Here is a 12,954-nt window from a genome sequence, read left to right as displayed (position 1 = left end):
CAAGCTAAAGTCACGCTTTAGCAAGATCTCAATACTTCCCGGTGATTTCGCTCTGCTCAATCTGCAATATTGAGTATCGACTTGTGAACAAGAAGAAACTTCAGCAAAGTCCTCACCACGAGGCACAAAGAATCCCACGACGAGGTTGGTGCTCTCCTCGTCTACAATCGCTTGATAGAAGTCAGGTCAAGGGACACCCCCGACGACCGCACCCGAACGGTGCTGGCACGCCCGCGCAAGAAAAGAGACTGTTGACCAGCTGCAGCAAAATTGGAGCCAAACAACAGGATAGCGCAAAGGGAGTTATTTCTGAAATCTCTAGCCTGACAGTCCAAGCTAAGCCTTCACGGGCTCAAGGTCCACCTCCTGGCTTCACTGCACCACATTCAGGACTTCGCCCTATGACTCAGGCTCCTTCATCAGTAGCCAATTCTGGGTTGGTATGTCAGCATTGCAATCTACCTGGACATGTTAAGGAGACTTGTTATAAGCTGGTTGGGTTTCCAGCTGGATATTTCAGCAAGCCTAAGCCAACAGGACCTCGAGGGAAAGGAAAGGCAGCTGTCCATCTAGTTCAGAATTCGGAGTACCTTGGTATTGCAGGGCAAGATCATACCACAGGCAGAGTTGACAATCATTCAGTATCAATGGTTGGTAGAGGTACTGGTAAGATTGGTATTGCTTTAAAAGTTTCAAACTTTGTAGGTTCAGATACTTGAATTATTGATTCTGGTGCTTCTGATCATATGACCTATAATAGGAAATACTTTATTAGTTTATCCACTCCTAGTGTGTCACATGTTATAAATGTCAATGGTGAGTCCTTCCCTGTCCTAGGCGTTGGGTCCATAAGAGTCACACCCACCTTAGTTTTACATGATGTTTTATATGTGTCTGACTTGTCTCATCATCTAATCTCGGTTCCCCAGCTCAATACTCAATCCATGTGCTCTGTAACATTCTTTCCTATGTATGTTCTTTTTCAGGATCTTCTGACCAGGGAGGTAATCGGCAGGGGGTATCTGAGGGGAAGATTGTTTCATCTGGACCAAGAATATGCTGGGGAGAAGCCAAGGAAGACTGCATCAGTCGCTTTGACTTTGAATTCTAGAGAATTGAATGAAGTGTGGTTATGGCATAGACGCTTAGGGCATCCTTCTTTCAGTGTAATGCGTAAAACTATGTCCTCTTTATTTGTTGGCATTAATGAGTCTTCCTTACATTGTGAAACTTGTGTTTTGGCAAAAAGTCATCGAGTCAGTTACCCATTGAGTCTTTCTAATAAAAGTTTCATTCCCTTTGAAATTATTCACTCTGACGTGTGGGGACCTTCCAAAGAACCCACTCTTTCTGGAATGCGTTATTTTGTTCTATTTATTGACGATTGTACTCGATTGTCATGGGTTGCATTGCTTAGGTCTAAGGATGCTGTATTTCCTGCATTTCAAGCATTTCAAAAAATGATTCAAACACAATTTAATGGCCTTATCAAGGTTTTTCGTTCTGATAATGGGGGGGAGTTTTTCAATAGTGTTTTCCAGGAGCACTTCCAAGAACAAGGCATAATTCATCAAACTACTTGTCCCCACACACCAGAGCAAAATGGTGTGTCAGAGCGTAAAAACCGTCATCTCTTAGACAGAGCCCGAGCATTATTATTTGGTGCCCATATGCCCAAGTATCTATGGGGTGAAGCGGTCCAAACTGCATCCCACCTCATTAATCGTCTTCCTTCTAGTGTCTTTCAGGGGAGTATTCCCTTCAAAGTCTTGTCAACCCATGTCTCTATTCCTTCATTCCATAACCTACATGCCCAAGTCTTTGGATGTGTTGCCTTTGTCCACATACCAAAAAATCAGCGGTCAAAGTTGGATGCCCGGGCTCTGAAGTGTGTCTTTGTAGGCTATGGTTCTCATCAGAAAGGATATAAGTGTTATCACCCACCTACACGGAAGTTCTACATCACCATGGACGTGTCTTTCTATGAAGACATGTGCTATTTCTCCCCCACCAACAACTCTCTTCAGGGGGAGAATGAATTTTTTGAAGAGATGTATGTTGGTGGAGCATTGAAGAAGAATCAAGATGCAGAAGAAGAAAGCACTGCTGAAATTCCAGAGTCGACAGGGGGAGTTGACATGTCAATCCCTAGACTTGAAGTTGTTAATAACCAGTCGACAGGGGGAGTTGACCTATCAGTCAAAGAAATCTTACAGTCAACTAATCAAGCAGTCGACCTATCAAAAAAAGGGGGAGTTGACATGTCAATCCCCAGACAAGAAGACATCGACATCGACGTCGACCAATCGACTTTTGAAGTTGAAGAAGATTCTATACAGGCTTTCCCCTTACCTGATACTCCACCCCCTAATGCTGAAATCTCTGGTCAAGAAGCTCCAACTCAGGTATGTCCAGTATCTTCATCTAGTAATCCAGTAGAGTCTGTCTCTTCTACATATGTGTTACCTGTTAGAACCACCCGCGGTCAACCAGCAAAAAGGTATGAACCTTCCATAACTGCTAAAGCCAAATATCCAGTAGCTAACTTTGTGTCACACCATAGGTTATCCAAACCTTATGCATCATTTGTGAATCAAATATCCACTGTATCTGTACCTAACAAAGTGCAGGAGGCTATGGGAGACCCAAAGTGGGCCAAGGCAATGGAGGAAGAAATGGAGGCATTAGAGAAGAATCACACCTGGGAAATTGTACCACTACCCCGTGGAAAAAAGCCAGTTGGATGTAGGCGGGTCTTCACTGTGAAACATAATGCAGATGGCACAATAAGCAGATATAAGGCAAGGTTGGTGGCTAAAGGATTTACTCAGACGTACGGAATTGACTATGATGAGACTTTTGCTCCAGTAGCCAAGATGAATACTGTTCGAGTGTTATTGTCACTGGCAGCAAACCTGAATTGGCCACTCCATCAGTTTGATGTTAAGAATGCTTTCCTTCATGGAGAGCTAACTGAAGAAGTTTACATGAACTTACCTCCTGGTTATATACGTGACATACCAGGTGATATTGTGTGCAGGTTGAAGAAGTCCCTTTATGGACTGAAACAGTCACCCCGTGCATGGTTTGGTAGGTTTACTCAATCCATGAGACGCTTTGGATATAAGCAGAGCAATTCTGATCACACTTTGTTCCTGAAACATCAAAAGGGGAAGGTGACTGTGCTAATCATATATGTAGATGATATATATGGTGATTACAAGGAATGATCTAACAGAAATTGAAAACCTTGAGGAGAAGTTATCATCCGAATTTGAGATGAAGAATCTAGGTGACTTAAAGTATTTCTTGGGGATAGAGGTCGCCAGGGGGAGAGATGGTATCTTCTTATGTCAGAGAAAGTATGTGCTGGACCTCTTGGCAGAAACAGGCATGTTAGATTGTTGCCCAATTGATACTCCAATTGAGCAATAACCACAAACTGGCAGAATGCCCTGATCAAGTTCCAACTGACAAACCTCGGTACCAAAGGTTAGTGGGACGTCTGATTTACTTATCACATACTAGGCCTGATGTAGCCTATGCAGTTAGTGTTGTGAGTCAGTTTATGCACAATCCAAGTGAAAGACACATGGATGCTGTAGTGAGGATCTTGAGGTATTTGAAGTCTGCACCAGGAAAAGGTTTAATGTTCTCAAAACATTAACACCTGCTTGATGTTAGTGGGTATACAGATGCTGATTGGGCGGGTTGTATCACAGATCGGAAGTCTACATCTGGCTACTTTACCTTTGTGGGAGGAAATCTTGTTACCTGGAGGAGCAAGAAACAGAAGGTTGTTGCAAGGTCAAGTGCTGGAGCTGAATATCGAGGTATGGCACATGGAGTGTGTGAACTCCTATGGTTACGTAATCTTCTCCGAGATTTGGGTTTTAAGCCTAAGTCAGCTATGCAGCTGTATTGTGACAACAAAGCTGCAATTGAAATCTCTCAGAATCTTGTGCAACTTGATCGAACGAAGCATATGGAAGTTGATCGACACTTCATTAAGGAAAAACTGGACGCAAGGTTGATTACCTTTCCTTTTGTTCTTACTGAGGAACAATTAGCAGATATACTCACCAAAGCTGTATCTAGCAAGTTGTTCTATGACTCACTAGGCAAGTTGGGTCTTCGAGATGTTTATGCCCCAACTTGAGGGGGAGTGTTGACGTGTGAGTCATTATGTTGACATGTCAGTCACTATTAGTTGACGCGTGAGTCATTTAGAGAATATGTGTATTCAGTAGTTTCCTTATAGGAATTAGTTTCCTATACTAGATTGTACTAATGTGTAGTACAAGTATAGTACAATAGGGTTTTGTATATATATCCCTTACACAATTGTGAATAATATAGAAGAATTCTCACTCACAAATATTTTCTCTTTTTCCATCTCAATATTTGACTAGAACAGATTTCATAGCCTCAAATTACAACTTGACTTTCCTAAAAGGCTAAAACTTCAGCTGGGTATTTCGATAAGTACCTTCTGGAGGCATTGGTGGGTGGAATATACATGATCAACTTGTTGTTGAGAAGTTAAACTAAAACCAAGAACCAACCTACCCATTTCAGCACTGTACCCCAACTGCTTTCTAAACCTAATGCCCAACTTATTTTTGTCCACGTACAAATGAACAAAATGGTCAAGCTGATTAAGCAAATTCCAATCGCCTATTACCGGCCATCAAAAGTAGCCACAGCCATAAGGCCTTCTAGACTTGAATTGGGTTCGCCTCTTCTATGTCAAGAACAGCACCGTCATCCCCATAATTGCTTAGAGTTCCTTGTCACAACAAAGGGCCTCATAGCCAAACCAGTCTTCTCCAACCCCGTCTTCTTCTTTCTTTTGTAGTATATTGCAAAAGAAATCGGTCAATATAGTATTCTAATCAGGCAATTTTGTATAGACAGGGAAATAATTGATGTCAATTCTCTGCATCAAGTTCCATCTTTACGCTTCATTTTCTATTTCTCTTTGCTTCCATATTACTACGCACTAATCTTGGAATGAATACGCATAAGAGAAAGACAGTACGTGAAGGGGTTTAACTCTTCTTCTTTTTTGGCTAGAGTTAACGGCAAGTTAATTGAAGTTTGGACAAAAAAAAATAAAAAATTGATGGAAGAGTGATGTGTCCATTGTCAAGACCCTTAGATTAAATAAAGAGTTCAGATTTTATGAAATTGAAGTAAATTCACACTCTCCTCACTTTAGAGGAGCCGGATCCAATGAAGTAGATCGATGCCATGATTTGTGATGACTCTCTACGTTTCAAGATGTTTGACAGTATTGCAAATCGTTCCAACGACTCGCAACCATCAGCATTTACCCATTCAACTTTCGGAGGAAGATCAGGAATTTCACGAAGCTTCTTGCAACCACAAAGATTAAGATGCCGCAAGTTAGTTTGATGTGATTCTGCATTCCACCTTGGGAATGTAACAAGTTCTGAGCAGTTATCCAGATCAAGTTCATACTAGGGGGCAGATACACTAGGTTCTCACAATCTCTCAACTTCAAATATGTAAGTCCAATGAGATATGGAATTGATGTAGAATATATACCTTGAATGAAATTATATAATTCTATAATTATATAAACTTTCAAAATGAAATTATATAAACTTTCCAATGAGATATGGAATTGATGTAGGTATTATACACAAGGTTCTCACAATCTCTCAACTTCATTTTGAAAGTTTATCTTCAAGAAATAATCTAGAATACCTTGAATGTGCCCCCCAGTTGTAACATGCAGCTACTGCCAGGCATATCCAGTTGAACAATTCTTAAGTTCACCCCTAGGGTGAATAAGCATATTCACCCCCGTTGTCGATTAACATATTTTTACTTAATAAATTTATAATCCAACGGTCTATATCTTAAATTATCCTTTAAAGATCATCTCTGTAAAAAATCAATCGAATCGGAAATAGTTTAGTTATCTAATTGAATCAAACAAATAGATAGTTCTAACAACACTTACTACTACTATAATGAACCGTCCATGTATTTCATAGAAATGAACAGCTAAAACGTCTTCAACTTGATTGATTTTTTACAGAGCTAATCTTTATATTACGTTATACAACATGAATGGTTGGATTAGAAAATTATAAAGTTATTATGCGTTAATCGCAAGAGAGGGTGAATTTGCTCATTCACCCTAGGGGTAAACCTAAGAATTGTTCTATTGAGTTTAACAAACTTCTTTGGATCAAAGATTCAAAATCCAATGGTAAAGCTTTAAACGGAAAGTGAGGCCAATCAATAAGCCTTAAATTATTGGGGAGCGATTCCATCTCTGCAGAACAGGGAGCATCTCTGTTTTTAAAAAATTTAAGATTTTTCATCCCTGAGAAGCTTCCAGCATTCAATTCTATCTCTGGTAAGTCTTGTTCAAGTACAGGAGGAGATTTATCATATATCTGTGTGGGAGACATTACCATGATGATGCCTTCGATTTCATTTGTTCCCTGAAATGAAAAAGGGTTCAGTGTTAACAAAGAAAACTCCTTATCTAAATAAAATTGCAAGTAGTAATTTTTCTTTGTTCCGGATTTCTTCCTTATTGAAAGAAAAATTTAAAGAGTAAATGTCACTAACAGTCTTCAAAGTTTGGGTCATTCGACATTTTGATTCCCGACATTCTAAAACTATTACTTTGGTACCTTAAAATTAATCTCTAACATACTTTTAATACCCTCATTTAGTAACATCGTTAACTCATTTTTGCCAAAAACATTTTCATATTGCCCTTTCTCTCTCCCCATCATAGATCTATCACTGTCTTGATCGAGATAACAATTAGCTAAAAATTAGAAAAAAAAAGGGCAAGATAAATAGTACTAGTACATGCAAAACGAAAAGTAATTAGTATAACTACTAATCAACTAAGAGAGGGAAAGTTGAAAATTCTCTTGGCAAAAAGAGGAGTTAGTAGTGCTACTAATGGAGGGTTAATAGATTTATGTGGAAGATTAATTTGAGATACTAATATAATAGTTTTAGAATGTTAAAAACCAAAGTGTCGATGACCCAAACTTCAAAGATTGTTTGTGATAAAGACTCAAAATTATATGTGTAAATCCATGGTATTGTGTATTTTACTCACTCTGCCTTGTGTTAAAACATCAAAAACATCATTGTACAGCACAATCTCTTGTGGTTGCCGGGCTTAATTGGTGCCTCAAGAGTTATTGCTTTACCGATTACTTCCCAGTTTATGACACCCTTGGTGTTAAGCAAAAATTGTAAATAAATATACCCAACACAATTTATTTTTATTTTTAGTGACGAAAATAGAGTTTTTATTATATTAGGTTCGACCCATTCAAGATAAGAAAATCTCTTAATTACAATCCCTTGCTTCAAGGGAAAACCATTTGATTCCGAAATACAAAGCTAATAAATAGAGATATCTGTGTTTGTGAAAAATTGCTGCTGCACCTGGGTTGTTTTACAGGTTGCCTACGTACCCTGGGAGGTCAAGCCACTCGTAGTTTCAGAGTTTGTTGCTCTGGGGTTTCGACAGATAGATGACATGTCGAAATATTTTGGTTAGGTATCTGGGTGAATTTGGTTTTGAAAGAACCAGTGATTCGGTTTAAGTTGTGGATGCATCCAGATATAAATCCAGATTGCCTACATACCCTATGAAGGGATGAAACAATTGTAGTTTAAAGTTATTTTTAGGTACTTGGGATTTCTTGGTTTTGCACTAAAAGGATTTTCATTATAAGTTTTGAAGTATTTTTTTTTTTTTTTTACGAAATCAAAGCTCGGGTATTTTGATTTGGACACCCGTAGCGTATGCTTCGCTGAACTCTTCAAATGGGCCCAAATTTTGAAATGGGCTTTTTTCTGTGTCCTTGTGGGTCATGTTCCTCGATCCATAAAGATCCATAAAGTTTTCGCAGCCTCAAATTTGATATGGAAACCCTCCATGTACTGAGTGAAACTCCAAGTCTCAATTTTCTTATCTAAAACCGATGTCTCCGCACACTTTTTTTCTTTTCGGGCACCAGATTTCAAAATGGACAGCCGCAGCAAAAGCCCAAATTTGGCAAGGACACCCGAGAAAAGTTTGTCGGAGGCCCAAAACTGAAAAGATCCTCTCTGCCTCTCTGGCGTCAGACTTCCAGCTTCACAGTTTTTGCCGCTTGACTCTTCTTCATCTGCCGCCGCATTTTATCGAACAAGTGGTGTGCGTCGTTATTGTTCTTGTTTTTTCTTTGCAGGTGCCATTGAAGGGAAAGCACTTCGCATTTCATCAGAGCCTCTGGACTCCAGTATTGCTTTTGTTTTGGTGCTTTTGGTCTGAATGTAAACGCCTCCTCGTTTTTATTTGCAAAGCAACAAAACTAGCTTTTATTAATTTTGCTTCCAGCACACTTGTGCAAATATAAAGACCAAGTGCATCAAATTTATCTCCGAGTTGGCTGCTACAAAGTTTGTATTTAATCTCGACAAATTTGTTTGCTGTGCAGGTTCAAGCAGGAGCAGTGATTGTAGTCACAGTAGTGTCAAAAGTGTCGAAGCTTTATTTTAAAGGTGAGCTCATTCTCCAAGTGCTGCTTGTTGGTTTGTTTGAATTGGTGCTTTGGAAAGGAAATTTGGAGGTTGGGACTGGATTTTTTGGCTTTGGTGTTTTAAAAGAACACAGGGAGGATAAGGAATTGTGTATTGGTGCTTTGATCCTTTTCTTTTTCAATAATTCTCAGTGCATCATGCATGTATTCCTTTCCAGTTACAGTTGGTGAACTTCAGTGATGGTGCTTGCTTCTGAGTAAATGAAGGCAATTCTAAATGGTCTTGGCTTATATTATTCACTTTTACTTTGTTTGTTGGTCATATCAGAGATGTAGATGCTATTGGTCTCACAGGTCCTTATTGGACCTTTTTACTTGTAGTGGAATAATGTATCACTAGTCCTGAACTATCATAAAATCTCAGACTCGATTTGATTTCAATCAAGATTCACAAAGAGAGGAAACTGAGTGATGATGGTGATTAGAGAGTTCTGAACTCTTATGACATCTCAGACCGGTAGCTATTTATTGAGTTAATGGAAGACTCTATGAGTCAATGGGAACCAAAGTAATATCAGAGTTTGGGCTTGGACGAACTGAATTTGTTGAGAGTTGAAGGACAATATTTTAGTGTGAATTTGTTGAGAACCAAAGTAATATCAGAGTTTGGGCTAGGACGAACTGAATTTATTAAGAATTGAAGGACAATATTTTAGTTTGATTGAGCTGATGTAGAGGTTAAGTAACTTATGAAGAACATTGAGGTGCTTGTTGATTTACATAAGGCAATAATTTTTAGTCCATCACCGAACCTAGACATGAACTAATTTTTCTGTCAAAATACAGCACATTGTATGGGCTATCTATCCATCATTTAGAACTTGCTATTCCCTCATTCAAATGCAGTTGAGTTCATCCTCAACCGTGCTGAGATTTCATTAGCTTTTGTTATGAGAACAAAATCCTTGGTGTGAGTTATCTTATAAACTTTTTGACATTATCTTAGATAGTTAGATGCGTAAAGACAATGTTGTCTTATATTGTGGTACTAGGGTCTTCATAATTTAATTTCATTGCACTAAACATGATATATGTGCAAAACTGACTTGCCTTGTGTATTTTTACTGTTCTTACGGTTGTCACTTCCGTTTTTATAAAAGCTATTTCCTTCTCCTTTTCTTGTTTTCTATTATCACGTGGTATTCTTTCTGCAGAGTTTATCTTGCCTACCAAACTGTTCTACACATTTAAAAAGTAGGTAATTAGCTATTTGCTTGAATACTTGATGTTTGAGGTGCAAGTTGTTAGGATTGTGCATAAGTTGGCTGCATATCATAATTAATATATACTTGAATCAGTTCAAATCATAGCGAAGATTCAGGAAATTAAACAAGGTTAAGTATTTAACTCAACGTGCTTTCTCACCTTAATTCATCATATATGTGTTTGGCCTATGAGATGTCGAGTATGAATGCTTTTGTGGTCATTGAAATGACCTTAATTTTCTAAATTAGCTACCACAACACATCAGAAGCAGATATATCTGAAAAGAAGAGATCTACATTTCATCAGTTTGTTAAATCGTGCAGGCCTTACTGAAAGCTGTGGTTGGTTTCCCCCTGACAACTATTGAAGCATGGCTTGAGTTGGTCCCAGAACTGGGATATGATGCAATTTCTAGTGTGCCACGTGGAGAGATTTCCCTGAGAGGAAAAACCTTGTTTTCTGGTTACCACAAGCTACAAGGTCTAACCAAAGATGGGTTGTTGGAGTCACTGTGGCACTTTCTCAGGTATCAGACACCGTGGCAGTTATGGGATTGATTATGTACGTAAAATCAAGTATCACATGTATTGTGAATGCTACTGAGTTTATTTCTCAGGGAATTATGCATGCAAAGTAGAATCATAGCCAAAAAAAAAAAAAAAAAGCATAAATCATAGCATATCATATTTTTATTCATTTTTCAGTCTGTTAATTGGAACTTGGAAGAAGTTAAAATCAGAAAACAGGTCAAATGGCCCAAATAGAAAAATGGGTAAAAATTGAAAAAAGTGTAAATGAAAAATGGCCCATGGAAGTCTTGAAACTGAGAGTTTCGCGTTATTAGCACGACACTCTAACCAGCTGAGCTGATACGCCAGTCGACAAGTTTGATAAGAATTAGATACAAGGAGGAATGTGGTAGTGGGATATGAGCGCTTAGAAAGGCTCACTGGTGTGATTGGATTCAAATTGTTAGTATGAGATGATGGCCGGAACTCTGTTTTCACTGGCAGTGACTCTCTTAAGAGGAACCCAAGCGGTCGAATGCTTGGTCAACGCCAAGTCAGCGAGAAAAAGGTACCTTCTATTTTCATTTGAGCAAAGGCAGCAATCCATTGAAACCCAGGAGCTTAATTTTGTTAATAGGAAATACTAATGCCAATTTTGTTAAATGCAAAATGACAGGCGGGTCCATTTGTGTGGACTACATATCAAAAGGTGTATGATGCAGCCATTCGTATGGGTTCAGCTATCCGAAGCCGTGATGTCAATCCTGTAAGTCGCTTATGAATTGATGTATGTATGCATGTATGTATGTGCGTGCGTGTGTGTGTGTGTGTGTGGTGTGTGGCATTATTGTTCTTCAATAGCAAAAAAAGGCGCTCACACTCAAAGCTTGGTTCTTGTTTTTTCTTTGCAGGTGCCATTGAAGGGAAAGCACTTCGCATTTCATCGTGGTCTGGTAATCAAAGCCGAAGTGCATCAAATTTATCTTGGAGTTGGCTGCTACAAAGTTTGTATTTCATCTTGACAATTTTGTTTGCTGTGCAGGTTCAAGCAGGAGCAGTGATTGTAGTCACAGTAGTGTCAAAGTGTCGAAGCTTTATTTTAAAGGTGAGCTCATTCTTCAAGTGCCAGTTCTGGCTTCATCTTGTTTGCACGCGAAAAGTTTAGGGTCTGCTGCAAAATTGTATTTATTGATGCTTTGGAAAGGAAATTTGGAGGTTGGGACTGGATTTTTGGGCTTTGGTGTTTTGAAAGAACACAGGGAGGATAAGGAATTGTGTATTGGTGCTTTGGTCCTTTTCTTTTTCAATAATTCTCAGTGCAGCATGCATGTATTCCTTTCCAGTTACAGTTAGTGAACTTCAGTAATGGTGCTTGCTCCTTAGTAAATGAAGGCAATTCTAAATGGTCTCGACTTTTACCTTTCCAAAATATACCAATTCACCATCTTTTGTAAATCAAACTCAGTGGCTGGCTACTCAATGCTTGGTAGTTGCCTATCGAACTCTCGGCAACAACTTAAGTTTGGAAATGTATTGTGAACAGTACCATGTGTTCGAAAGGCAGCCACAATGAAAGTATAGTAGCAAATCGCCAAACTTGCCAAACAGTGTTTCGATTCTATAGGAGTTAACTTGTGGTGGGTCCAGGGAGAATATTGGACTCTGCATTTTCAGTTTCCCTTGAAATTTATTTGACCGATTTTTCTTGCTTATGTTGCAGGTGCTAATGCAGTTGAGTTCATCATCAACCATGCTGAAGTTTCAATAGCTTTTGTTCAAGAGAACAAAATCCCTGCTGTGAGTTATTTTCTAAACTATGATGTCACTGATGTCTTATATTTTGGTACTAGAACCTTCATAATCCAATTGTTGTAGCAAACATGATAGTTGTATATTTTGACCCTTTGATTTCTATCTTGGTTTCTTCCTATTATGGCATTCCGTTTATATAAAATTTATTGCCCTCTCCTTTTCATGTTTTCTAAGATCCTTAGGTGGTAATTCTTTTTGCAGATTTTATCATGCTTCCAAACTGTTCTGCGCATTTAAAAAGTAGGTCATACTATTTCCTTAGATACTTGAAATTCGAGGTCCAAGTTGTTAGGATTCTATCCAAGGTATAAATCTGCGTTGTTCAGCAATTGTCAGCTTCACAAATGTTTCTAGCACTTAAAGACAGAAGAACTGGGGGTATCTTGCTTTTCGTGGGAGGAGTTCTCTCAGTCGGTAATTTCTTAACACCATTTATCTAATATAAGTTCTTGTTTTCGGTAAAGGATTCCCATTAACTTGAGCAATATAAAAATTCTATCATCTTTCATCTTCAGAGAAATTCAGATTGTGAAGTACCTCCAAAACATAGGACTGCTGTTGCACAATAATGTATACACGTGGAACAATTGGAGAACCAAAAGCCGTAATTGTTACTAATGCAGCATTAATGTCAGAGCTTTTGTCAACAGACCATATACTTTTCCTAACAGATTAGTATGGTAAACAACTTAACACAGTAAGAAATTTCAATATTCTAGCTTTTTAACATATTCTATCTTCATGTTTCCGAATTAGTGCTTATTCTGCCTCTTCAAAAGGGGAAAAAAAAAAAATTGTCTCAGAAAAGTGAAATCAAGTTTTTTCACATG

The 12,954-nt window shown here is 38.5% G+C and overlaps 1 protein-coding gene across 1 annotated transcript; it reads left to right on the top strand.

Moving 5' to 3' along the window:
• Positions 1–8,180: 8,180 nt before the first annotated feature.
• On the top strand, positions 8,181–12,460 carry LOC133736093 (uncharacterized). The gene is made up of 9 exons (XM_062163530.1): positions 8,181–8,331; positions 8,496–8,559; positions 10,127–10,329; positions 10,648–10,880; positions 10,989–11,078; positions 11,224–11,265; positions 11,355–11,417; positions 12,033–12,109; positions 12,326–12,460. The coding sequence occupies exons 4-8, from the start codon at positions 10,848–10,850 to the stop codon at positions 12,078–12,080; spliced, it is 276 nt and encodes a 91-aa protein (XP_062019514.1). The 5' UTR covers positions 8,181–8,331; positions 8,496–8,559; positions 10,127–10,329; positions 10,648–10,847; the 3' UTR covers positions 12,081–12,109; positions 12,326–12,460.
• Positions 12,461–12,954: the final 494 nt, after the last annotated feature.

This window comes from Rosa rugosa, chromosome 3 (assembly GCF_958449725.1).
Source record: "Rosa rugosa chromosome 3, drRosRugo1.1, whole genome shotgun sequence".
Lineage (NCBI taxonomy): Eukaryota > Viridiplantae > Streptophyta > Magnoliopsida > Rosales > Rosaceae > Rosa > Rosa rugosa.
The sequence above is the reverse complement of the archived record's forward strand: the minus strand, read 5'-3'. Positions and strand labels throughout refer to the sequence as shown.